General features: G+C 36.1%; 1 protein-coding gene and 1 long non-coding RNA gene across 8 annotated transcripts in view; one reads left to right on the forward strand and one right to left on the reverse strand.

Annotated features, from left to right (window-relative positions):
* Positions 1 to 23,228, forward strand: part of LOC102161811 — a 194,452-nt gene that overhangs the window by 100,752 nt on the left and 70,472 nt on the right. The gene's annotated exons all lie outside the window — the stretch shown is intronic.
* Positions 9,359 to 23,228, reverse strand: part of SAMSN1 (SAM domain, SH3 domain and nuclear localization signals 1) — a 77,866-nt gene continuing 63,996 nt past the window's right edge. For 2 of the 3 annotated variants that reach the window (XM_021070817.1, XM_021070815.1), the window contains exons 7-8: positions 22,461 to 22,611; positions 9,359 to 10,561 (exon numbers count right to left, since the gene is read on the reverse strand). In XM_021070817.1, coding sequence (XP_020926476.1) covers positions 10,359 to 10,561; positions 22,461 to 22,611 — 354 coding nt within the window. In that variant the 3' untranslated portion in view covers positions 9,359 to 10,358. The remainder of the gene's footprint in view (positions 10,562 to 22,460; positions 22,612 to 23,228) is intronic. The other variant, XM_021070816.1, reaches the window with a different exon arrangement.

Consider the following 23,228-nt stretch of genomic DNA (forward strand, 5'->3'; position numbering starts at 1 on the left):
AGATACAAGTGATATCATATGGTATTTGTCTTTCTCTTTCTGACTTACTTCACTCAGTATGAGAGTCTCTAGTTCCATCCACGTTGCTGCAAATGGCATTATTTTCTTGTTATGGCTGAGTAGTATTCCATTGTGCATATATACCACATCTTCCTAATCCAATCAACTGTTGACAGACATTTAGATTGTTTTCATGTCTGGGCTATTGTGAATAGTGCTGCATTGAACATGTGGGTACATGCGTCTTTTTCAAGGAAATTTTTGTCTAGATATATGCCCAAGAGTGGGATTGCTGGGTCATACGGTAGTTCTATGTATAATTTTCTAAGGTACCTCCATTCTGTTCTCTGTAGTGGTTGTACCAGCTCACATTCCTACCAACAGTTCAGAAGGGTTCCCTTAAGATGTTTAAAAATGTCACTTAATAAGAGTATTCTTTCTTACTCTTAAGAAGAATATGTTTGAACATTTTAAACTTGCATTATGCTCTTTAATACATAATAGCTATGTTCTAAGTGTGGATGAAAGAAAGCATACTCTTATTAAGTGAAATTTTTAAGCATCTTAAGGGTAAAAAATAGCATATACTTAACTGTCATATTCAGGAACTTATTATTTATTGAAGGAGATTTTTGTCCTGTTTAAAAAAAATGGTTTGCTTGAACATATTCACATAACATATGTCCAAGTAAAGAAGAATAATATACATAGTTTTCAAAGCATATGTATGTTGATGTACTTTTGTATTAAACTTTCTGCTAATAATATACTTGTTCCCATGGTGTACTAGATGAACATGAATAGGGGTCACTATCCTTTTGTTTAAGGCTGAGCATGGTTTATTTACTATATTAGTTTCCTGTGGCTCTAACACAAACCCTGTGGCTTAAAATAACAGAAATTTATTCTTGGAGTTCTGGAAATCAGAGGTTCAGGACCAGTATCACTGGGCCAAAAAAGCATGTCTGCACAGTCACACTTCCTTTGAGGGACTAGAGGTAAATCCATTCCTTGACTCTTCCCGTTTCTTGTAGCTGCTAGCATTCCTTATCTTAATGAATACATCATTTCAGTTGTCAAAGCCAGCATCTTCAAATCTGTGTTCTGTTATCACATTGCCTTCTCTTCCTTCTGTGTCAGATCTGCTCTTTCTTCTCTCTTATAAGGACACTTGTGATTGCATTTAGAGACTACCCATATAATCCACGGTAAACTCCCTATCTTCAGATCCTTAATCACATTTGCAAAGATTCTGTTCCCAAAAAAGGTAACATTTGTGAGTTTCCATGGATTAAGAACTTCTGTCTTTGGGGGCAATAAATCTTCTGATATATTTGCCCTGTTCACTTTTGCATTAGTGACTGTGTGGTGGGATTCTAAGTGATGTATAACAGTGTGCTTTTCTCTATGTTCACTGACACCGGAATGAGGGTGCTGTAAAATAAGTGAATGCTGGAGATCTATAAACTAAATAAGACTTTAAGAGAAATGCCATCTAAAGAAGAAGGCTTTGGCAAGTAGAGCTCAGAGAGGGAGCTCATAACTTCATGGTAATACCTCACATAAATTAAAGTAATGTTAATTGTCTCCCCCAAAGCAAGGCCATTAAGCAGCTTACTGCTCCTACTTTTAGGATTTATTTTGGTAGTTCTTGTGGTCCTACCTTTCCAATGGTATTTTACTTTTTACCCAGAAGGGATATAAACACCTCCTTGACAGTCCTTTCTGGTATATTTCATCTCTAAGTATAACAAGAGGAGGAAATAAATGACCAAATAGGTACTGATAAGCTCTGCAGAAATCAAAGATGAAAGTCTCTAGAAAGATGTCATCATATGGAGTTTCATTTGAAACACAGTTCCTAATAAGTGGAAAGAAAAAATCTGAATACATTCCCTAGTTATGAACAGCTAAACTGTCAGTGACCTTGTCACTAACCAGGGAGGAATGTTATATTTCCTTTTTTTTTTCCACTGTGTTGAGGTAAGACCCTCTGAACCATGAAAACAGATGTCTCATTTCTTTAAAATATTTATACTCATCTCCTACTATGTGCCAAATATTATGTGCAAAGCTCTGACTCATACAATTGCTTTCTTTCTTCCTGCCAATGGCTTTCCATGTAATTTTTAAGTCCTCAAAAATTTGCGAAGTTCTATGGTTGGTCATTTACAACTGAACCAAGGTCACGAAAAGACAGCTTAGTTGTGGGGGTGGTGAGAAAGGGGAAAAAAAAAAAAACAAGAATGCTAAGAAGTTACATAAATGTCCTCTAGCACATTCCCTGTTCTGAGGGCTAATGTACTGTAGCAATTCATCAGTCATTCTAATAGTCTTTTAACTTCTGTCAGAAAGCCTACTAAATGCTAACATCTTAAATGTTTAATATTCTAAAACATATTTTCATTAATCATGCAAATTATCTGGGTATCCATATTTTACAATAACGCTCTTCAGAGATCGAGGCCTAAGGCTTTCTGAGAGACCCATGTTAGTGGATGATACTGCAGATGAAATATAACTTAGAATTAATGAATTTTAGAAATGAAAAGTTGCTGGGGATATTTTAGTAGCTATGTACTATCATATTTATTTTAAAAAATGGTATAATGTTAAATACTTCTGATTAGGCAGCAAGCTGCTAAAATATACACTTAATTCATTCTTTTTTTGACATAGGTGGTGGATGGGTGTTAATGTTGGTAGACGGTATATTAACCTAAGAAAAATGACCCTTTGTTTCATAGCAAAATGAACTGTGGGCTCAATTGTTAGAAAAGGATAGAACATGAGTTTCTTGCAGTCAGGTTGGCCTGGACTGTGCCATGAAAACCTCTGTTTATATGCTACCAGTCATCTTGATTCCATGGAGTCTTATTTGCTTGGGAAAAGGAGAAATATGTGGGTGGGCACCAGGAAACAGATAGGTAAGGAATGAAAGGGTAAAGGCGGTGAGTTTTGGCAGTGTTAATAGAAATGCTTTATCCTGAAACTATTTAATTGTTAGTAGGGATAGGGATGGAGGTATAGAAATGACCTGAGACATGTAAACATAGTGATATTAGAATCACAGAGCAGTGCTCATTGGACTCAAGAACATGACCTAAGTAACTGGAAGTCATGAGCGATGGTGGTGGATCAGTGCACTAGACCAGCTCCCAACAGGAAACAGATGGTATAACAAAACTACGGTAATTCAAGGAGGCTTAGGTATAAAGGGACTAATTACACATGTGTGGACAGGGTGGAGAGTTGGGGACCTGTTAAGGTCTGTGCAGGTAGTGAGAACTAACAGCCTCAGAGCTATTCTTAAACATGAGCTGTAGGAGATGAGAGAAAGAGGCAATTACCAGACTTTGAAGGAGCGAGTCATTACAAAAAGTCACCTTTGGGGGACTAGTGACCTTTGATGAAGGGAGACAGCCAGCACAAGGTGACCTCAGGGAGAGAACAAATACCCTGACTTTACTCCCCTCTCTCCCTTTGGTCTCCAGATGGGGCTTTCCATTCATTGAGCCTAACAGGAACCTGAGGGCATTTATGATCAAGAATGTAGTTCATTAGGTTAGCCTCCCTGAGTGGATACCAGGGCTTCACAAGTGGAGAGTGAGAAGCACCTAATTTTCATATGAATGCACTTCTTTTGTTATCTGACCAAAATTTTAACCACCCTTTGAATGCTTTTCTTATGTTTCTTTTTTTATGGCAACTCTCTTTCACAATATCACTTGATACCATATTCATTACCTTAACAAAACCACCTAGCTAAGTGTCATCCAGACAGTTCATTATTCAGAACTTTATTCTGAACATTACTATACAATTCAATGTAACAGGGTGCTTTTAAAGACCTATAGCCCATGCTGATAAAGGAACACTAAAGTCTTCACTTTTTTACAGAGTTTGTCCTTTAATTATTTTTTTTGTAAAATATTTAACCATTTTTTCCCTGAATCATGGATTCTAAGGTGCAATAAAAATCCAAAGGAAAATATATTTGTTGCTATCCAGAAAGACTGATTTTTTTTCCAGATCATTTTTAGTGATTTCTGCAGGAATGAATGAGTAAAGGTTTCAAGAATGAATAGTGGCAGAAAACCAACTTACTGTTGTACATAAGTCTGTGCAGCCCCCGGGTACAAGTACTTCTGTATCTCCTTTTGTTGAGTTCTCTCTTTTTTTTATGAATATGCATATTGGAGGAAAAACTTCCATCTGCTCTCTTTTAGCTGATTCTATCACATTTTTGAGCTGTGCATCATTATAGAGCTTCAGAGAAAGATGATCATTTACATTACATATGGATATAAAGGAGAGAAGGAGTTGATGAATTGCAAACAAGTATAATTTATATGGACAAAGTGTGCCAGAAGTGCTTTTCACCCCATTTTACTCTGCAAATGGAATGATTCCTGCCCATTCACTTGGCCTAGTGCCCAAGAACTCAGAGAGGAAAATGATCCTTTAGCTTATGCATCAGGATTTCACCTCTTGTGAAGAAATGGGGCTTTGTACTCAGGCTCACCAGGGACCCCAGAGGTCAAAAGGAATCCCTAAATACACTAATGTCATTTTTTTTTAGGTTCTTCTTTAGTGGCTTCTGTGTATGGTATTCTGTGTATGTGAGAAGTTTGTATGATCGAGTAGGAAAGTGGGGGGCTGTGGGGAGTGTTAAAGAAAAGCTCCTATTTTTCTGGTAACTCCTCTCTGCTCTTCGATTTCCCATGATATATCATTTGCCTAAATGCCCATAAGCTTTGCAAATATATAAATCTACACTGAGGGTGTCTTTGCAAGGACTTCCCTGTTGGCTATAATGCAATCATCTATGATTCTATGCTGTAAAACCCAGGACCCAAGGTATAGTAATAACCCCATATCTTTTATTTATTTAATATAGGCATTCATTTATATATTAATCATTTATTCTTCAAAAACGATTATCATGATTATCATTATCATGTGCCAAGAGTGAGGAATCAGAGTTAAATACAATATAGCCTCTACTAAACTGCCAGGAGTAAAGAAAGAAAAATTCTGTCATGCCAAAATGGTGATTTATCTGTAAAAGTCTGTTAAATCAGCTGACTCCCTCATTGCTGCTGGACTACACAGTTATCTTAGCCCTCAGGCAATTTGTGTCTGAAGAATTTCAAATCACTACAAGATCATGCCAGTATTATGGTAGCATGTGCACTGCTTTGATTTTATGTTCAGATATTAGTTTTTATGCACATACAGCATGCATTGTGCTGACTGCTTTGAACACACCATCTCATTTAATTGACAAGATAATATGGGATATTAGTACTTTAATTATATATATGTATATATAATTGTATACATATAGTATATATATATATACACTATATATATATAGTAGAGGGAAAAATAAGCTCAGAGGATTAGTACTTTAATTATATATATATAATACTATATATATATATACACACATATATATAGTAGAGGGAAAAAATAAGCTCAGAGGATAAGTGACCTGCCCAAAGTTACACAGTCCTCAAACCAGGTCTCTTGTCGATGTGTTTAGTCAACATTGGAGGTGGTGAGATGAAATCAGTGGTAGGATAAGAGGCAGCATAAAGTGAGGGTTGCTTCTGTCTTATTTCCATAACCAAAAACCTGGTCAGATTTAAAACTGCTGTTCTTTTGCCTATATTTTGTCCTTATTCATTGCTCTCAACCTTTACATAATTTTAGCAAGACTTCCCACTTTATGAAGAGTACTTGAAGTCTGCATGCTGATTAGTTATACAGTTTTCTTTATCAGTGGTGGGGGATGGAAGTGCGTGCATATGTGGGGTGATGGAGTATCTAAAATTTCATCACATTATTTTTCTCAGAACTTACGCTTGTAACGGAAGTTTCTCAACATGAAATGTCATCAATTTGGCCTCACTCAGGAAGTTGCAAGGCATTTGACTATAACCTCAGTGAACTGGACGTTGTCTAAAACCTGAAAATCTTTAGCTGTCTGTGCCTGTCATTTTAGAAGTTTCAAAAGTTATTTTATTTCTTAATTAATTCTCCTTGCAATTAAGTTGATTAAAAAACTTCTGATAACATACTTCAAGGTGAAGATACATTTGTGTTTATATCAGCAATAGAATGGGAGGGAGGGAAACCAGAATTTAAATCATCTAATTTTTGCTTTTATCAAAAAAGTGTTACAAAGATTTTATCCATTTTCTTGAAATAAAACTTCTCTAACCATGCATCCTGCCACAGCATACTTGAATCTGTAAATGTAGGCTATCCTGGGGATCAGAATAATCACAGCATTCCAGAATGGTTTTTACACAACATTTCCATACTGAAAAGCTCAGTTGATTCTAGTGTAAGGCTGTGGTAAAATTTTGATCTGGATTATCTGATCCAAAAGGCCTTTATTGAATAGTCTTGGACAGTATATATATATTCCATGTATAAATATTCTTGAATTATTAAATAAATGAGATTGGGACTTTGGCCAGGTTTCAGCCTAGAAACATAAAGCCAGTATAATCCTCTGATAAACATTAAAATATCAAGCTTTGAACCACCTTCACATCTACTCTTTTATTTTTAACTTAATTTTTGTGTTATAGTGGAATATGTTGATTTACAATGTTAGTTTCAAGCATAAAGCAAAGTGAATCAGTTATACACATATATATATATCCATTCTTTTTCAGATTCTTTTCCCATATAGGTTATTACAAAATATTGAGCAGAGTTTCCTGTGCCACAGAGTAAGTCCTTGTTGATTATCTGTTTTATATATAGGAGTGTGTATCTGTTAATCACAAACTTCTAATTTATCCCCCCCCCATTTTGCCCCTTTGGTAGCCATAAGTTTGTTTCAATCTTTAAAGACTTAGACTTATGTCTCTCTCCCAGCTAACAGTAGAAGGTGTAATCCCTCAACTACCTCACAACCTTGGATGGATGATTTCTTACTTTTCTCCTCCTCTTTATCCAGCTTTCCATGGTCAAGGGAAAAACCTAAAGAGGCTGAGACTAGAGCTGTGGAGATCAATAGGTAAAGTGAAGGCAGGAGTGCTCCCTTAATGTGGCATGTACTTCTGCTACACATGGCTTTTCAGTGCTGTGCTCAGTGACAGGGCCATCCTACTGGCAACTCCAACCCTTGGGGGTCTCTACTTTGCTCCTTTCTTCTCTTTTTGCGGGAATCCAATTTCTCTTCCTCTGCTTCAGTCTCCTCAAGGCTTCTGCTGCACTTCTGCTCAAAAGTATTTCCCTAAATTCTTGATTTGATATCTTCATTTTGAAGGGATTGAAGTTGTGACTGAGTAGGTTTCACAGGTAATTTCCACCATTTTGCAATCAGGAAGTTCCTTATATGCTTCCCAATCTGCAGTTTCCTGGCATCTTCATAAAGAAGCTATACTGGCTTGACCTCCCTGAGACAGTCGGTTGATAAAAGTTTAAAGATTATGGTCAGTGGTTTTGCTGCATCCAAGGAGGCCCTGGAATTATCTTTTGAAGTGGTAGTCCTAGCAGGAGTGGGACCATGATGGAGCCAGCATGTTGGACATCAGAAATTTAAACAATCTTTTCTGCTTTAGAGAGGGAAGAACAGAAGTAGACAAATGCTCTTCCCCTGACCTGGGCACTACATCTGGAATCAACTCTCTCAGATCTGGGAAAATATACTAGAGATTAAGAGTGCGATGCTGTTCCCCAGCATTTGAAATAACACTTTGTGTTTACTTATTTTTCCTAAGGTGTTTGTTTTATTTATTTAAATCACTTTTAAGTCACTTTGGAAGGCCTTTACCTATAAGTTGAGTAGATCAATCTAAGCATAAATATGGAACGTATCATATGGAAATAATAATTATATTTAATGCACTCCAGCAAAACAACCTTAAATGCCCATTCTGTACCTGCATTACCTGGATTACCCACTCTGCACCTATATGCCAGATATTAAAAAGACCAAACAAAATAATCTCTGTCATAGGAGGTCACAGTCTCCTGGAAAGACATGCATCATACAAATAGATAAAGTATAATATGATAAGTGTTATAACCAACAGAGATACACATTGCTATGGAAACACAAAGAGGAAAACACTAAAGGGCATCATGGAAACTTCAAAGAGTAAGTGATTTGTGGTGATTCTCAAGACAGAAAACAGAGGGAGGTTTCTGGATATAGAAGAGAGCAGGGGCTACTCCAGGAAAAGAAAAAAACATAAGAAAAGTTGTAAAGTGACTTCAAGGAATTACAAGTGAATTCAAGGAATGGCAAGTCAATTGTTAGAGAGGGTAGAGTGAGAGTTAGGAGAGGAAAGACATGATACCTAGAGTGCATTAAAAGTGGTTGGGAAGGACTTTCTACATCCTGGAAGGTTTAAATATTATACCAAAGACAATGAGAAGCCATGAAAAAGTTTTAACCTGGAAAGTATGTGGTTAGATGTTTGTGTTAGAAACATCCTTCTGGAGACTCTGTGGAGGAGGGATTAGAAGGTAGGACATTGATAAAAACAGGTTAGTTGGAAAATTACTGCTTCATTTCATACTTGAGATTGTGAGTTTCCAAAGCAAGACAGTAACCCTGGTAATGGATACAAAGCATTTCTATAGGTAGGATCCATAGGGCTTGATCACTTATTTATCTGTATGAAAAGAATATATGTGAGATGAAGCAAGAGATTATTTTCTGTGCTGAGTAACTGGCTGGGTGTACCGGGTACTACTAAAGAGAGAAGTAGATTAGCAATTAAACAGGAGAGACAAATTTGCAGAGAAAAGCAAGAATTTGGGTATGTTGAGTTGAAGCTTCCTAGAGTACAATGGATTGAATTGTATTTCCCCCATCTCCTCAAATTCATATGTTGAAGCTTTAAGTCCCAATGTATGATATTTGGAGATAGGTGTCTGGGAAATAATAAGGTTTAGATCAGGTCATGAGAGTGGAGCCTTCATAACAGGATGGACACCCTTGGAAGAAGAAACACCAGAGAACTTGCTGTCTCTCTGCCATGTGAGGACACAGTGAGAAGGTGGGTATCTGGAAGCCAGGAAGAGAGATCTCACCAGAACCCAACATGCTGGCAACATGATCTGGGTCTTCTAGCTCCCAGGACTGTGAGAAAGAAATTTCTGTTGTTTTAGCCACTCAGTCTATGCTGGTTTTTGTTTGTTTGTTTTTATGCCAACCTGAGCTAATACATAGAAGTATTCAGGAAGCTGGATAACACAGATCTGGAGTTCAGAAAGAGGCTGAGGTGAGGTAACTGATTCAGAAATCATTTACATTATAGAAATGACTATAAAACTTGTCTGGTAGCAGGTATTTTGTTACTTTAAGTAATGGTAGTCTGGGAAATACCAAATGCACATGGTTCTTTTTATTATTAAAATTAGAGCATTTCATAATTAAAAATATTTACACAAAGATGAAAGACATGTATAGTTATTAAAATTAGTTTTACTCAATAAGAATTGACAACATATTGTTATCTATAGTGAATAATAGTGAAGAAATCAACAAAAACCAGTTACTAAAAGTCCACTATGGATCAGGATAAAATGCCTCCAATATTAACTTATTCTTTCCTAGTAATTATAAAAATGAATGTAAAATGCTGCTTGGACAATTGGTTAAACAGACACATGCTCCATTACTATACATTCAGTAATGTACACAAATTCAAAACTAGCAGGTATAAAAAGAAGAGTTTTTTGGCAAAATCATTTTGTACTTATAAAATAAAGCCAAATAAAACTTATATCTAATATACCACATTATATCTCACTTACACTATACTTTTTCTGTTACAGGCAAGTGAAACATTAACATAAGCATTTAAAATAATAAATATACAAGTTCCCTTTGTGGCTCAGTGGTTAATGAACCCAACTAGGATCCATGAGGATGCAGGTTTGATCCCTGGCCTTGCTCAGTGGGTTAAGGATCTGCCATTGCCATGAGCCATGGTGTAGATCACAGATGCAGCTCAGATCCTGTTTTGCTGTGGCTATGGCGTAGGCCGGCAGCTGTAGCTCTGATTCGGCCCCTAGCCTGGGAACTTCTATATTCTGTGGGTGTGGCCCTAAAAAGAAAAAAAAGAACAACAACAACAAGAAAACCCACTATACTTTTTCTGATACAGGCAAGTGAAATATTAACACGTAGCTTTTAAAGTAATAAATATACATATTATTTATAATACTTATAAATGTTAGAGATATGACCTTTTATGTACAATCATTCCCCTTAAAACTTTTTTTGTATCTACAAATACTTTTCTTCTCCTATTTGATCGTTTAGTTCAAGAAGAGCTTAAGTGGAACATATCTGTAGGTATAGAGTTGAGAAAGTGTGTTTAGTCGATTGGCTCTGTGATAGCAATCTTCTGTACCATGTCAGATAGATTTTCAGACTCCAGATCTTCTTTACCATTATCTGAATTTTCTGATGAGATATAACAACCAGAGTCCCTTGGGCAGTCATCTAACTGTGACTTATTTAAGGAGATGTCTGCGCTAAAGGATGGGGGCATGGATTCATTTTCTTGCTCTTGAACAGCTGCAAATGGAAAAAAAAGAGGGCATCAGTTAGGCAAAGCCAAGAACAGTTTTATTCATATAGTCATTCATCTTCAAGCTATTTTAACTGCTCTAATCTTGACTTCATTACAATTGAAACTTCTGTAAGTAAACGATATATTTATTTATTATATATATAGAGATGTTTACACTCAAATATCCAAGCCACTGTTTTCTTAGAAGACAAAGTTTGCCCTCTCTTGCTCACTTGCAGTTTCATGGAATTTATGTGAAATGCTTACATAAGTGAAGATCAATATGGACCCTCGTTTTACATTAATGATAAGTTGCCAGAGAAAGCAGATTGTATCCACAGTGTGACTGATGCCTTGTCCAAATACTCCTTAAAGTAACATTGGAAAAAGTCATTCGTAGTTTAAATGTACAATTCAAGCCAACAGTGATCTTTGTGAATAATTCTAGAATCATGATAATGTGGATTAATGAATAAAAGATCACTGTGGGCAATGATACATAGTTAGGCGTTCAATAACTTAGAACTTAACTCTTATAACTTAGAGTATCCAGAATTTTCCTGTTTGCTCTCATCAGAAATGTGGACATAGAAACCAGATTGCTTCTAGATAGTAAAACACTATATCGGTTGCATCTACCTTTTGTAGTTTCTCTTCTACCTCTTTTTTTATAGTTCTGATTAACAATTTTTATATTCATGTAGGTAATTCTCTGTCATCAAAGCAATATTCTAGATTCAACTTATCTTTTTAGGACAAAAAATTAATATTAGAGATATAATGGAAGATAGTTCTAAAGAACCTAAGCAGCCCTGTCGATTTACTCTTCTCATGAATCTTTAGCATCAGTGTTCTCTTTGTCAATGTGAAGTCTCTTTCTTTGTACTTCCTCACACCAGGAAATACGTGTTTCTCTGCATCATGACAAGAGTTTCTAGGAGAGGAGATGGATCTTAGGCTACCACCTCTCAGTTCTGTCAGCATGTCTTGCTATTTCCCCTTCCAATCTTGGGGCTCATCCACTTTGGACATTTGAAAAGCCCTACACTGGAAGAACATACATTTCAAGGTGGAATAAGACCTTTGCCTTCACAGGCTCTACACTTCATCCCATTCCAGTGAGGGAATCCTTGGAAGAAGGAACTTGTATAATTTTCCTCAACAGACTCATAAGTAATTATCTTTTGAAAACCCACCCTTTATCTTGTCTACACATATCCTAATTTTAATTGTATTTCCTGGGCTTCAGATATCCTGCCAACATTAATTTATGGTCCACTGTGTATCCAGTTGTTATCAACCTCTATTATAAGAGAGAATTGATCCTCAGTGCCTTCACATCCTTATATGTAATGAATTAAGTTCTTATAAATGAATGGTACTAGTTATGTACCTTTCAAGAAGGAGTTGAGAAAAGAGTCACTTAAATTGTTTTCTGTGTTCTGTGGTTTATATGCGTAACAGATTGAGAAAGGTTGGAAAAAATGATAAAAATAATATTTCAGTCTACTTATCTTCGAAATGACTCATGATAGTTCTTTTAACCTTTACCTCAAAGTTTTTATTTGTAACGACGAAGCCACATGTATGCCCTTCTGAATCTTCCCCACATTTGCCACAACTTAACTGTGGATTCAAGAATCAGAAATTTGTCTAATGCCTAGTTTTAACTAGTTTTAAGTATAAGGAGCTTTAACTTTAATATACACCTGTTGTGATTGTTATGTTAAAATGTTAGCTATCATGAAGCATTTTCTCTTTATCAGTTATAACAACCTTTAGGTTTGGGGAAATCTACTTAATATTGACTAGTCTTTATGAGTATCAGCCATTCATTTTTGTTTCCAAGCCCTTCTTTTAGGAAAAGGCAGCACTGAAATGGGACTTCATTCTCTAAGAAAAACTTTCTCTTCTTCCTCTGCTTTTCAGTCTTATTGCCAGTGAAATGAAAGAGCCAGTTCTGTAATCCTTTATGCAAGTGTTTTTGGAAAAGGCCAAAGGAATTAGTCTTTTTGCAGTGCTTCCTGCCGCATCAACAGTGATCACCATGTTTGGAGTGTGATCCTCTTGAGTATGAATAGTTGTGGGGATAAGGCTATATTTCTCTGGATGATATTTGGGCTGACTACCTCAACACAAAATTGAAAGAACTGTGGGATGGATGGGGCGCTTGGGGTTAATAGATGCAAACTATTGCCTTTGGAGCGGATTAGCAACGAGATCCTGCTGTGTAGCACTGGGAACTATGTCTGGTCACTTATGATGGAGCATAATAATGTGAGAAAAAAGAATATATATATATATATATATATATGTATGTGTAACTGGGTTACCACGCTGTATAGTAGAAAATTGACAGAACTATAAACCAGCCATAATGGAAAAAAATAAAAATCATTATATTAAAAAAAAAATTGAAAGAACTGGATTCATTTCCTTCATACTGACATCCAAAACAGGACTTGGCATAATGAATAACTGCTCCCCAAACCGTGTTCTATTTAGGTTGATCACTGATTGTGGGGCGCTTTACACAATATAAAACTCAGGCTTAAAGAACTCTGATTTCCAAAATTAGCTCCTTTCCTTTCAAAGAATAAGTACTTAGCTTGTTATTTCATACTCAGAAGTCTCTATATGTTCACTTCAAAAGGTCACAATGTAAACAAATGAAAATCTGACTTTAACGGAGAATGTGTCATTTTTTAATATTAGTAATAAAATGCGTTTGTTTTTGTTTCCACCTGAGAAGTGCTATATCATATTCTCCAAATTCTAGGAGTGGTTTGTTTTAAATACAGGTTATTTATTGTAGAAACCTTTCATCTGCAATTTTGATGGTAAAAGGAAATAGTTTCTCAGTATGAAAGTTACGCTGCACAGTAATTTACAGAACAGCAGTAATTTGCTAAATGATTTCCTACTGAAGTGAAAACATAACTATGCCTCCTCAAAAGCTTCCCACCAGGCTTGCAATAATTTTAGGCAGGTGATCAGCTGGAACCCCTCAACTGTAACTATAAAAAGAAAAGGCAGGTCATTAAGTTATATTATGGAAATGAAAACTAACATTCAGTTTTTGTATTTGGAGGGTCAAGATTTTCCACTCCTTGTTTTTTTTTTTTCTTCGTCTTGACACTAATGACTTAGGGATTGGCACAAACCTAGGTCTTGGTGGTTTTTCCAGCAGAGGGGATGAATTCATCCTAATATATCCACATTGTCATTTTGTCCCTTCATGTGGCCATGAAACGGAGTAAAGCTAACCGGCCTACCTAGAAATTGAAACTATAACCTTAATCAGTTTTGTCCCATGGTCCAGTTGTCTGAGCTAACGAGGCAAGTAACACACTGGAATAGGAAACAGTTTGCGGACAAACTTACAGACTTGCTATAGGATATGTGAGTTCATCTTTGTACACCAAAATATTTCTGACAATAGGTTGAGTTTAAAAATTAGTATATATAATTTAATTATTCCATTCTTAAAATTGTGTAAAAACATAGACATATATTTCACAAATGAGAATGTTGAAATTTCAGATTTCCTCTATATTTCTCACATTGTCTACAATGTTTTATATTTTATTTTAATAAAGAACAAAAATACTTAAATAGTACTATTTTTTAATAAATCCCATGGATGGCTTGCAAATATCCCCAAATGTATATATTTTCAAATCTAGGCATATTGGAGAATTATTAAATATTTTTATAAAGGGTACCCATAATTGCTACTAGCTAACAGCAGGCATAAATAGAGAAAGCAACTCAAAACAGTTCTGTACTTTATATAATGAAGATAATTATTTTAAGAAATATTTAGGAGAAATTTTGTCATAAAGAACTAATTTGAATATTAAAATATTTTATATTTTAGCAAAAAATTTATGGAATTGTATAAAGCCCGTAGTTCAAAAGTAAGGTCATTATCAATGGAGATAAGTGTCATGATGAGTTCCCGCTGTGGCACAGTGGTTAGCGAATCCGACTAGGAACCACGAGGTTACAGGTTCAATCCCTGGCCTTGCTCAGTGGGTTAAAGATCCAGCGTTGCCATGAGCTGTGATGTAGGTCACAGCCGTGGCTTGGATCCCGCATTGCTATGGCTCTGGCATAGGCCGGCAGCTCTAGCTCTGATTAGACCCCTAGCCTGGGAACCTCCAGATGCCATGGGTCTGGCCCTAGAAAAGAAAAGAAAAAAAAAAAGTGGCAGGGTAATTAGAACATAAGACAGCTAATATAATTATTTATAAAATAATTATATTGAGTTGCAACATTTAATTAATTAAGTATAAGCAATCTCAATTATACTGAAAGTAAAGAAGGCTTTAAGGAAATCAAACTAGATCCTAATTATGGGAAAAAGTTCTCATGCCCTAAGGAGAGAAATGTGCCCTATATTCACATATTAGAAAGTTAAAGATCTAATAAAAATGTAAACTACTAGTTTTCGCTTGACTTTGCCAGTTTTCTTTACCCAGATATTCCAGATTTGGGCCTTATTGTCTTGTTTACCTTAGGTCTGAAGCCTTATTTCTTGAGGCCAAGTACTCTAAAATAATGCAATCAAGAGGGCATAGGAAAATATCTGACCAAGCAAAATTTTTGTAACTTTTTAAAATAAAAAGAATGTAATATTTAGATTCACTAAAGGAAGTATGAACTAAAGAAGATCAAATAGGAAATTTTGTTGAAATTCAAATGAAGATATGCCTTGAGTATTAAGTATTATCCTCCTCTTTTCTCTAGCCTGGTACCATCTCCAAAGAGGAAAAACCAGGCTTATACATCTTAGAATGGCTCAAAATCTTGGCCTCATTTGTAGTCCCATTTGAGTCACTTCAAACCCCAAATCAAGCAGTCTCCAGGTAACTATGGCTGTGTTTATTTGTCCAGAGGTAGTGTTGTCCTTGGAGGGACGATCAGGAGGCAATATGGTGTAACTCTTAGTTTTTTCTGGTTTTATCTTAACCACATTCTTAAATTATCTGAACACTTCAATATTAATTTAGTGAATAGTTGACATTTATTTTGTTTGAATACTAACTCATCTTTTGGAAAAAAAAAAAAAAAAAAACAAGAATCCCTTCATGGGAAATCAACCAGTTACTGTTTTCTTGAGGCCATGAGGGATATGGAGTCGAAATGACCTCCCTCTTTTAGGAAACCTCTTGGGGCAATCTCCCATCATAGTCTATCCTCTGATGGGCTGTCTTCTGGGGAGTACATCTTTTCACTTACACTCACAGCAACTTCCACTTCCACTATGCTGGCTCCTTCAGTAGGGCAGAGGCACATTCATTCGAGATCCAATCACTCAGCACCTACAGGGACAGCACATTAGGCTGCCATTTTGCCCAAGCACACATCCCCATGAAAAGCTTTGGTCCCAGGAAATATTTACCCTTGATTGAGTTGTCATACTGGACTTTTGAAAGTGAGAAAATAATATGAAAAACTATCATTATATGCTAAATTAGGGGCCTTGGGAAATTAATATTGTATTACTTATACAATAACAAGGGTCAAATCGTACTTAACGCAGGTGTCAAATTATGCGTAATCATACTTATGCACCTGTTTATTTGACACGGTGAAAAAATAACCTAATTTCATTATTTTAAAATATATTATTATTTGTCAAAAATAGGATGACTGCGTATTACTGATCTACAGTTTGCTCTTTCCCTTTAATATGTTTTGGATGTTTTCATGTCAGCACCATTTCATTCTCTTAATACCTTCATACTACTTTATTATTGCATAACAGTTTAATTTCCTTCTAACAAATTAATATTAATGGAAGTTCACATTGGTTTTAGTTTTGAACTAAAACTAGTAGTTTAGTTAGAATTTTTATGCATTTGTAGAAGCTGATCAGACATCCTAACACTGGAATTTCTGGATACAAAAGTATGCACATTTTAAACTTTGAAAGTTTTTGCATTACTGCTTTCTAGAAATGCACTCATTTACATTCTTGCAAACTCATATGAATACATGGTTAGCATATGTATAAAATTAATCTTGACAACACATACCAACACCCCCTGACTGTTACAAAAACTTTGATGTGTGACGAAGTTTTGCAGGGGAGTTTAAGTTTTATAACCAGAAAAAAAGTTTTGCTCACTGTCTGCAAATTTCTTCATTCCTTCATTCAACATGTATGAATTCTACAAGCATCCACTCAATGCAAAGCAAGGTTCTAGGGGCTTTGGGAAGGCACATGGTAGTAGAGGATTCAGTCTTGTTTGGCCAAGATAATTGTTAAAAAGCCATGCCGAGTACACAATCATAGTGCATTCAAGTACAGGAACGTCCTACATGTACAGACATTATAAGTTCCTTATGTGATGGAAATGAAAATTCTATGAATTCTTTCTTCTGAGGATTGTTCTCTGCTTGAAGTACAAAAATGTTTCTGGTTTTATTGTTCTTTGTATTACGTAGAATATGGCATGTACCATAATTTGAATCTTGGTGGTGGGGAGGTAAAGCCAAGAGAAATCTGAAGAAAGTAAATTGCATAAAGCAAAATGGCTATGGCTAGAAGTAGATATTAAATGCATATTTATAAATACATAAAAATAAAATGTCTGTGTGCCTTTTCTATTCTGCCTATGTGGATGGTTAGCATTATTTTCTTAAAAGCTGTACATTTCTTGAATCTAGATCCAAATCATATGGCAAGTTGGTTGGAAACACCAGGCACACATGTCAGGGGCTAAGGCACCAGGCTACACTGGCACGCTGTCAGGCCAACTGCTGGACTGCTGCTTGGCGGAACTACAAATCTCCCCTGCTGGCAGCTCATGTTCCAGGCTCCTGGCTGGGCCTTGCCATTTGCCCTGCACTGTTTTGGGCAGGTAGGCAGGCAGGAAGGCACAACTGGGGATAGTTGAGCAATGAGGGGCTGCTGTGACCACAGCTGGTACCAACAGCCTGGCACAAAACCCACCCACCCTTCCCCCTTCCTCCTCACTGAGCACTGCCAACAAAGGTTGCAGGTAGTTCCTAAAATATGTTATATACAGATTCTAGAATAGTTTGCTTATTCTGTTACTAGGTTGTTTTTTGTTTTCAATTTAAAATGTAATTATACCTGTGCTATAGGGATGACAAGATATTTCCATCACCTATTTTTCTCCAAGGACAATAGTACACATTCTCATAGACACACTTTTAAGACACATCAAAGTGCCTCTAAATATAGGAAAAGAAAAACAAGTTCAGAATAAAATGAAAATATTTACTATAAACAGCAGTTAACTATCTTATTATTCTAAAGAGGCATTTCCCAGCAAGGCAAAAGGGTCTTGAAGGTTGTGTTTATGGAACAACACACACACACACACACACACATTCTTTATTCTCCTTTCCCTTGCTGGGAATATTTATTCAAAATAAACAAACCATTTTCAAATCCAGATGATAAATGGGGAAAATCTAATGTGCACAAAATAAACAGATTCTGCTCTTTAAGGGCCGAGCATTTCACCCTAATTTTTCTTCTGCTTCTAACCATTTAGATTCCCAGCTGAAGGAGCCAGTGGCCTAATTCTGCTCAGTTCTAAAGTAACGTGAGAAAAATACTCAGAATATCTGTGTACTGGTCTTGCCTAGGATTGTAGAAGTCAAAGTCCTTATTCTACTCGAGGCAATATTGTGATCACTAGCCCTACTATCAGCTTGTTGGAGAAGCATCTTTACGTCCTGTCAATCAGTGACCTAAAAAAAAGTTTCATCTAGTTAACATTTTCAAGGTCAAAGTGGGTACAATGCTAAAAGGGAAATTTTTTGCTCCAAGTCTTAGATTTCTGTTTGTCTCTGTTCTATCCCTCATCTTCTTGGTCCCTCTGGATGTATTAAAGACTCACACGGAGCTTGTGGTCTTCTCTTCATTATTTCAAAGCTATCACTCCTGTCCTCAAAACAGGTCCCCACTCTGCTCAATTTTTATACTGAGTGATTTTTATTGAATGATAAGCAAAGCAAAATTTTCCAGTCCCCCACCTAAGAAGCAATGGAGCTCTAAACTAGGAATTTATTGATGTTCCCCAAACTGATATCATTCAATGATCAAAATAAAATGCATACAGAAAATCCTGGCCAATTTGCATACCCCGTTCTTCCACACTCACAAAAAAACTATTTTTAACCTGTGACTATGACATGCATTTGTTTTTAATAATGTTTCAGTTTTATACAGCCATCTATTCAAGGTCTTTATCATTCAAGGTACATGAAGGTTGTGCATTTAATCTTTAGGATGGCTGTAGAAGATATGATTCACAGAGTAGAAAATAGATAAAAATAAGCATGCAGCAGTATGGTGCCGAATCATCACAACTCACCATCTTATCAACAAATAGAAGTCATTCTTCTTTATTTCTTGAGCAAAGCAGTTTCATATAAGATAAATAGCTTTCAGTCAGAATAGCCTAACAGGCAATATGCATCTTTTTGACATGTATATTCTAATACTACTTTAGACCATAAGATTAAAAGAAGAAAAATCTCAGAGTTGTATGCTGACAACAAACACTGGTTGAATCTGCATTTTTTCCATTTTTCATCTCCCAGAATTTGGCTCAGTGTGGATATGTTTGTACATTACTGGCTATTATTAAATCATCAACCTCTAGTGACCTTCAAGTACTGTTTTCTAAAGTTACATGAAGGGAAATAATTCAGGGAATTTGTACTTTTTTATATTAAACATTGAAAGTCATATCATGCTTTGGAGATACTGTGTTTTGTTTTCTAAGACCAGGATATAGTAGATTGTATTTCTAATATATTTAGGAAACTGGGTTCTAGATATGTGACCTTGAAAAGGCTACTTAACTACTGTAGTTTTATTTTCCCCATCTTGCAAAGGATGAATTTGAGTCAGTTTTTAAAATTACACCTAGCTCTGATATATCACCTACAAATTTTTATTCTTTTGCTAATATAGACGTTAGGAGTTCCCGTAGTGACTCAGTGGTTAATGAACCTGAATAGCATCCACAAGGACATGTGTTCCATCCCTGGCCTTGCTCACTGGGTTAAGGATCTGGCGTTGCTGTGAGCTGTGGTTTTGGTCACAGATGCCATGAGCAGTGGTGTTGGTCACAGATGCAGCTTGGATCCTGAGTTGCTGTGGCTGTGGCTGTGGCTAGCAGCTACAGCTCCGATTCAACCCCTAGCCTGGGAAACTCCATATGCCACAGGTGCAGCCCTGAAAAGACAAAAAGACAAAAAAGAAAAAAAAAAAAAAGAAGAAGAAAGTAGATGCGGATGCAAATAAAAAAATTAGGTGGACACCTTAAGTAGTCCCTGCCTTTGGAAGTGGACTGATTTTCCCTCTGTAGGCCTTTGCTGAGCTGTTTCATGGCTGAAAGCCTTGCTTACTGGCCCCTTCCATTCACAAATCCTATTGCAATGCAGCTAGAGTAGCCTTTCACCTTTCAGGGAGTTATGCTATTGCGAAGTTTCCGGTTCTCACTTAAATATCAACTTCTGCTTTCTGAGATGGAAAGCTGAACTAAAGCTCTTGGGAAAATTGACAAAACTGTAGAAAACTTGAATTTTCAAATAGTCATTGTTCTATTCATATTTACCAGTGTGCATGTGTGGAAGAAAGAACTTGGATATTTATAGTAGACTACCTTTGATTAAAACTCCAACTCTGCTACTAATCTAGCTGTGTGGCCTCTTTGAAATTAATCTCTGGAGTTCCCGTCGTGGCTTAGCGGTCAACGAACCCGACTAGGAACCATGAGGTTGCAGGTTCGATCCCTGGCCTTGATCAGTGGGTTAGGGATCCAGCGTTGCCATAAGCCATGGTGTAGGTCACAGACGTGCCTTGGATCCAGCATTGCTGTGGCTGTGGTGTAGGCCGGCGGCTACAGCTCCGATTGGAGCCCTAACCTGGGAACCTCCAAATGCCACAGGTGTGGCCCTAAAAAGCAAAAAAAAAAAAAGCAAAAAAAAAAAAAATTCACCTCTGAAATATTTTCTCATCTATAAAATGGGCAAATTATCTACATGAATGTTATTGTAGAAGAAAAGCAATTATTTACAAGTGCTCAAAAAATATTCTTCTTCTATTTCAGCATCAACTTATTTTAGACAGTATTGATGATGATACTCAAAATTATCAATTACAAGAACTTTACAGAATCTACTTCTTAGCATAGTATGTCTTAGTGAGGAGCTATGTTTTGAAATGACGGAGATGTGAAAGAAACTGTCTCATTCACTTGGAAGATATTGCTACATCACTTTACACTGATCAGTTTTGTTTTGGCCTGCACTACTGAGTAAATAGGCTATTTTCTTAAATTTGACCTATGTCTGCCTCTGTGACCTGATTCCTCTCTCTTCTGCACCTCCTAGCCTCCACAACTTCAAAGAATGCCTATAAACTCCTAGGCCTAAGGGCAAACTCAATTCTGTGGTTCAAATTAGTGGTGCATGTAAAAGCTCTCTATCCAATCTCTTGGGATGGAACGTAATGGAAGATAGTATGAGAAAAAGAATGTATATATGTGTATGACTGGCTCACTCTGCTGTACAGCAGAAATTGACACAACACTGTAAATCAACTATACTTTAATAAAATAAAAAACATTAAAAAAGTCAAACAACAAAAAAGGATGAGGATCTGTGCAAACTCAGGACAACAAGTAAAGATTAAATGAGGTACAGTTTCTAAAAATATAAATTAATTCTTACTAGACAAAAGGACAGTGGATAATAAACACGTGCAGTTCAACTATGCCATTTTGTGAGGCATATGAGGGGGAGGATATAGGAAAGCTCTCCAAGGGACAGTCAGGAGGCTTGGGTCCTAAATATAACTTTCTTCCTTACTCTCCATCTGGGCTGCTACTTATAGTGTTAGAAAGTATAACATAGCCTCACAAACCCTGGTCTTAGCTTTCTAATTCACTAGGTGTGTGAGCTTGGACAAGTGACTTATCTTCTCAATTTCTCATTATGAAAATGGGGATGGTACTGTCTAACTCACAGAGACATGGAGAACATTAAAGAAGATAATAAATATAAAGGACTTGGCTTAAAGTTTTAGAGAACATGTTAAAAATAATTAATGATTGTTATTAATATTACTTTTAAAAGAGAATGTTGGATTAGATGACCTAAGTGCTTTCTCGTCTAAAATTAGATACCTCTCCCCCCGCCCCCTTTTTTTTCTAACAAATACTCCTTGCAGAGTTTGGCACTCCCTGAGCTCAGGGTTTTGGGAGGCTGGCCAGATTTAGTAAGAAGAATGCTCAGATCAGGCAATTGTAAAAACAAAAGCTACCCCACCTTTACAAAGCCAGTTGGTGTAGCCTGTATTGAAGTGAATCTACATGGGTTATTCCATCTTTAGTTTATACTTACAAATCCAGAGAACTCTCTCAGATAATAAAAGTGAGTGCTGAATATTTTTGCAAGCTATTATAGCATTTTGAAAGAATACTATAAACATGTACAAGATGTGACTATATGGTAATGAAATGAATTTTCTTGTGTGGCGTGAAGGCTCATTAGCTCAGAGCCATGCTCTATGCTGTTGTACAGAAGTTGCATATGACATTTCTCGCTAATGGCTCATTCTGTCACTAAATATTTGTCTCTAACTCCTCCAGTCTTTGGGAATGCAGAGATCTAAATGAGGCACCCAGAAAAGTCCTTTCGTTTTTTGAATCCAATAAGGAAAAAAAGGTCCTGTTTCTAATTACAGATTTGATCAAAATTGTTTCCAAGTGTATAACAAAATATTTGTTTTATGGGAAAGAATGCTTTATATGCTTCTCAGTAAATAAAATTGGGGTTTTGTTCTTAATGATTTTACTATTTAATTAAACTATGATTTTCATCTGGGACAACTTTGTGCATACTTACTTTCTTCATCAAGGAGATTTTCAGCAGCTGATAGTAACCTCATTCTATCTTCGGGGTTTTTAATGTTTAATTCAATGAGATGACTCTCTTTTATATCCTTTAAATCTTCTAGGCTCTCATAACCATTGAGCAAAAGTGTTGAGGTATATTCCTGTGGGGAAGAAAAATTATGTAATAATATAAGCTACTCAGATTTAAATATTTTATTTTTAGCTCTCTTTAGATTAAAAAAAAAAAAAAAAAGTAGACATGCATGGAAACCAAAGGTGCCAATGGAATTTTTGCTTAACATTTGTACTAGTTTTCCACATATGAACTCAGGGCATTTAAAGAGTATGCTGTACAGTTCTCACCTTCTGGAAGGACAAATGTAAAGGAGAAATGATTACCTTAATCTATAAAATGCTAAATCATAGATCAATTAAATAGCTGGATCATTCATCCTATTTGGCACTTTTTCACTTCTAAAATAGCTAAATTGACAAAGCTAGTGTGTTAAGTCTATCAATAAAATGTTTCTAAAAGAATATATTAAATAATATTTCTGGCTCTACATCTCTTCTTGTTTGCTTGATTGCAAAAACATCTACCCTCACTCCCTTCTTGCAGTAGGTTAAAAAATGCATTTGAAAAATACACTTTATATAAAAGAAAAATTAGTGTTTTGGTTGGAAGCATTATATAAACCTAAGGAATTCCAGACTCTATTTAATTAAAAGCTTTTGTTAAGCACAAAGGCACTGTGGTTTGGAAAAGTATTGTTTCCTT

Source organism: Sus scrofa, chromosome 13, assembly GCF_000003025.6.
Source record: "Sus scrofa isolate TJ Tabasco breed Duroc chromosome 13, Sscrofa11.1, whole genome shotgun sequence".
NCBI lineage: Eukaryota > Metazoa > Chordata > Mammalia > Artiodactyla > Suidae > Sus > Sus scrofa.